Genomic DNA, 4,589 nt, shown 5'->3' on the forward strand with positions numbered 1-4,589 from the left:
GAAGGTGCTAGGAAAGTAGCGCAAGATCAGCGACTCGTAGTCCATGCCGGTAGTGACACCACTAGTTAGCACTGGGAAAGAGTCAGAGAACTTTTCGTTGTGTAGAACTGATGTACATACCGATCTTATTATCTTGAGCGCGAACTGTGAGTCGAGAAGACGTGCAGGCGTGGTAGAAGGCCCAGAACTTCCACCCCTTCGTTGAAGGTAAGAGGTACGGATCCTGCTCTTCTTCATGATGCACCGCTGTCTCTGGTGGTCCGCTTGGCTTCCTAGCAGAGGTAGAGCTGTCCGCGCCTACTGATAGTGAGCCAGTCTTAGCAGGCGGAGCGTTTTGACCGCGAGCGGAATCGATCGGATGCAGTAGCGCACAATCTCGCTTCCAGAGGCCGTCCGAGCACTCGTGGCGAATCCAGCAGCAGCTCTCGTCTTCGCACACAGATAAGCCTTCATGACCGGATTCCAGGCATCCGTGGAGGTAGAACGCTATCCAGGTCTCAGGACCAACAAGCACGCCACGCCGGAACGAGTCCTCAAATACGTGCAGAAGCCGCCGGAAGATTGAGCCGTGGGTCCGGACGAGTCGTTCGCGGTAGGACAGGAGGGCGGCGAGCCAGGTGTAATCCTCGGCCTCGTCGCAACCATAAACGGACCGGCGCTCCCTTTGCCGTACTGCTTCGGCCACTAAAACCATTCGCCCGAGGATATCCGTGACGGTCGCGGACGCGCGGTGCTCAATCTTTCGTTGCGTGTCGAGCCACCTAACGGCCGTGAGAATGAACATGTTGATAGACTCTTCGCTGTACCGCTCTGCCGCCCCTGGGAAGTATTCCAACAGGAGCTTCTCGAGTGACTTAGCGGAGGTGCTGCCAGGTGAAAGTGCTGGAAAGAGACATCAAAAATGTTAGCCATGCGATCTTAATTCAGCTACGAGTCAATATGCCTACCGAGGCAGTTATCAAGGCGGTCGTAAGTGATTTTACAAGTCGAAAGAGCTTGATGCAGCAATGGCAATCGCAAGTCATCTGCGGGAAGGAAGCGAACTGTCCCGGACGTCACGCTGTCCACTGCACCCGGAGGAATGACCACCTCAACAGGTCGTTTTTGTTCGATCAATGACATGGACAGCTTTGCAGGGACAGAATTCGGCGCCACACGAACATCCTTCTGCAGCAGCGGGCAGTTCTGGAACGTCGGAAGCAACGCCTGCTCGCCTTGGCACTTATGTTTGACCCAGGGACACTTGCGATCTGTGCAGATGTTGCCCAGATCTTCATGCGTATGCTTCAGACCCTCGTGGATCATGTCGCGGATGAGTCCTTGATGGCCTGCGAGCACGCCACGGCGGTATGCCGTTTCGAAAGCGTGGAAGAGCTGCCGGAGGACGCGCGCGCGCGCCTTCTCGGCCGCAAGGTCCTTATATTGGTGTCGTACGAGCTTGATCCACTCGCCGTCGTCAGCGCCATCGTACCCGTGTACGTCGCGCGGCGCACGGAGCTGTGCGATTACACGCGCGGCGGCTCCCATCCGCTGGAGGACAGTCGTCGCAACAGGAGAATGCACATCGCTGATCCGGCGCTCTCTGAGCCAGCGGACACATGAGAAGACGAACATGTTCAGGGTTTGTTCGCTCGGGTTCTCCAGACGGCGCTCGAAGTAATAGAGAATGAGAGACTCGTAGTCTGTGGGCGAAGTCTGTCCACTCGTTACGGCTGTCATGTCGGGTGTCAGCGGGTGGTGTGCATATACTATGATTCTTGCCTCACCTAGCTCCTTTCCTTGAGATGTAAACTTAACCTGCCGGCAAGCGACCGGGAACATCACGGCCAGCTTTGGCGTGGCCGAGCCTTCGGTGCTCGCACGGAGCACGTTTTCCACCGCTTGCACAAACCAAGGCTCGCGACGGAGATCGGTGATGCTCTCTGTCAATGCCTGGAGGACGTTGAATAGCTCAAGAGTCCTGCGCTCTTGGGGAAGAGCCCCGGGCCCAGACGCCGCAGATAGAGTGTACTTCAGATCGGCTGCAACCATGCGTGCCAGCACTGGAATGATATGCGAACCGGGGGCGGACGCGTCCATGCTGAGCTCCCGCTTGTGCTGGCGCGGCGCAGGCGCGAGGAGGTCGCCGATGTGCACACCGGTGGAGAGCCGCAAGCCAGTCACGGGCGAGTCCTCGCGGAGCCCGGAGGATGCGCGGGGCAGAAGCGCAAGCTGTGGCTGGTGCAGCTGGTTGTGCTTCAGCGACGCGAGCACGCACCAGGTGGCGACCATGCGGATGGCATACGGCGTCGTGCCAGCAGGCTCGGAGATGTGAACGAGCTCGGTGCACTGCTCGATGAACGTGCCGACTCGCGCGTCCTGAGACGACCGCTGCACCCAGGAGAGAGCTTGCAGGAGGAGCACCGTATGGGATATCTCGACGAACAGCGCATCCACAACGGTCTCGGGCACCTTCTCGGATTCACGCTGTTTCAGGAATTGGCCGTTCTCGCCGAGTTCGCTCCACTCCGTCGCAAGGGCGCGTTTAGCGTCTGGACGCGCATCGTAGGACTTCGTCCACCATCGGCCGACTTGCAACTTAGCAGCCTTGCAGCTCTCGAGGTCCCTGTAACGCCAATCGGTGAGACCAGAGGGCCAAACCAATGCGTTGACGCGAAACTTCGGACTTGTTTTAGGGCGCTCCCAGTCTTTGACGGCGTTCCATAGGTGCAAGAGAAACGCGCGTAATATGGAGTCAAGGGGCGAGTGCCATGACGGTCTACTGTAGCTGGAAGAACGAGAACGAATGTAGGGACGTTGGTGATGGTCATCAGCACCGCCATAGCTATCTAGAGCTGCTTTGCACAGCTGCTTTATGCGGAATTTGAGCGCACGAAAGGACAGCTTGCTTAGCTCGACACAATTGTGTAGTTGCGTGCACAATAGGTTATATCCCGTGACGCACGCCCACGCAGTCGGGGACCGATAGGGGCAGCGATGGAAGAGGACTGGGAGGATCGTGAACGCCGACACGACAAGGAGGAATGCGGCAGTGGCGGCGGTGACGCAGATGGCAACGACGTCATCGAGTGTCCAGAGAAGAATGATCATACCGACGAGGAAGAGAATCATAGCGACCTCAAGCAAGGCAGGTACTGCCGAAATTGTCGCCGCGACGTTCCATGCCTCCCAAGCCTCGAAGCGCATCTGACGCACGAGCACGTTCTCGCGCGGCGCCGCGAGGGGAGAGTTCCATTGCATATACTCTCGGATCCACTGCTTGGCGAGAATACCGAGCAGTGCCGCGGCGAGACTGAGTACGAGGCTGATGAAGAAGAGAGAGTTGATCCATCGCGCAGAGGCAGAGGGTATGAATGGCGGTGAGTCTAGAAAGGAGTTCATCGTCGCATTTATCGCAGCAGAAATCGGGACCTGGGCTCTCTGCGCAGAGAATCCATATGCGAGAAGTCGATTCGTCGCATCCAGGTTGTCAGGCTGGAGCAGCTGATATGTCTGAACCACAAACGCGCTTAGGATCGCTGAGAACAGACCGGCCTTGAAACTGCTGATGAGTGAGCGCCAGATCCAAATTGTGAACACGACTCACGAATACAAGCAGAGTGTCAATGTCTTCCGAATAGCCCGTGACCCTGCCTCCGTCGTACTTGATAAGATGATCCTCGATGCCTGCCCAATCCCGTAGTACAGGACCGCGGGTGCTCTGGAAAGCAAGTCAAAACGGATGAAAACCCGGCAACGCGTCGTACACCACTCACAGCTGAGCGGGCTTCGTTCAAGGTGCTTTTGTCCCCGGCCGGCTGGGCCATGATGTACGCGGGTTTGCAGCGAGGGTAACTGGGCAAACAGAGAATATATGACAGAATTAGTAAAGGATAAAAAAGCAAACCACCCGGACAGCCACCCGCAAGCGCCGGGTCAGTAGACAAGTACTGCCGAATGGCAGTGCGCAGCTACCCGATAATGAATGTAAGACCGTAGCGCGCGGCGCCCAGGGCCTATAACTGCCAACACGAACCCCAGTTGGCGGTAGACGGTATATTTGAATATCGAAGGATACAAAATGTCGCACAGCACAGAACAGCCTCGAGGAACGGCCAGCTCATATGCCTAGTGAAGTTGAACTACACTCTAGCACAAATTTGGCACCGCCATGATACCAGGCAACGCGCATAGTTGGATGCCTTATGAAGGAAAGATCATCCCGTGGTTGTCGCAGGAAGCGTCAGGAGTCGAGGATGGGCTGGGGGGCCAAGTGGAGAAACGTAAATCGTCAAGCAGGTCGGGACACGGGAAGGCGCATCAATCAGCGGGAGTGCGCGGAGATCAGGAATCTAATCTTATCGTAGATCGCAATCTCGCGATGTCCTAATCACTTGCCTAACCAGAACGTCTTGCTCTGACGTTGCACTAGTGCTCGCCCTCGCCAACACCGTACTCCTTCATAGCCCACATATTTGTCTCAAATACACCACATAGTATCGCCGACAATGAACGGCACTTCTAAACCCAGTTCGTCCTCGACAGCACCGCAGAAGCCGCTGGACGCAGACATCGCGCTCCTGGCCTCGCTCCTCGCGCAGTCGGGCAGC

The 4,589-nt window shown here is 56.9% G+C and overlaps 3 protein-coding genes across 3 annotated transcripts; all 3 read right to left on the reverse strand.

Moving 5' to 3' along the window:
• Positions 1-233: 233 nt before the first annotated feature.
• On the reverse strand, positions 234-2,271 carry PHACADRAFT_24958 (uncharacterized protein; the record flags this gene model as incomplete). Its single annotated transcript, XM_007389551.1, has 3 exons — positions 234-272; positions 302-882; positions 948-2,271. 3 exons carry the CDS (start codon positions 2,269-2,271, stop codon positions 234-236), a joined length of 1,944 nt encoding a protein of 647 aa, XP_007389613.1.
• Positions 2,272-2,946: 675 nt separating this feature from the next.
• PHACADRAFT_84717 (uncharacterized protein) lies at positions 2,947-3,381 on the reverse strand (the record flags this gene model as incomplete). Its single annotated transcript, XM_007391157.1, has 1 exon — positions 2,947-3,381. A coding segment is annotated over one exon (435 nt), but the record flags the coding sequence as incomplete, so codon positions are not given.
• Positions 3,382-3,441: 60 nt separating this feature from the next.
• On the reverse strand, positions 3,442-3,646 carry PHACADRAFT_58233 (uncharacterized protein; the record flags this gene model as incomplete). Its single annotated transcript, XM_007389572.1, has 2 exons — positions 3,442-3,534; positions 3,587-3,646. Coding segments are annotated over 2 exons (153 nt in total), but the record flags the coding sequence as incomplete, so codon positions are not given.
• Between the last annotated feature and the right edge of the window lie 943 nt (positions 3,647-4,589).

Source organism: Phanerochaete carnosa (genome assembly GCF_000300595.1).
Source record: "Phanerochaete carnosa HHB-10118-sp unplaced genomic scaffold PHACAscaffold_1, whole genome shotgun sequence".
NCBI classification, from domain to species: domain Eukaryota; kingdom Fungi; phylum Basidiomycota; class Agaricomycetes; order Polyporales; family Phanerochaetaceae; genus Phanerochaete; species Phanerochaete carnosa.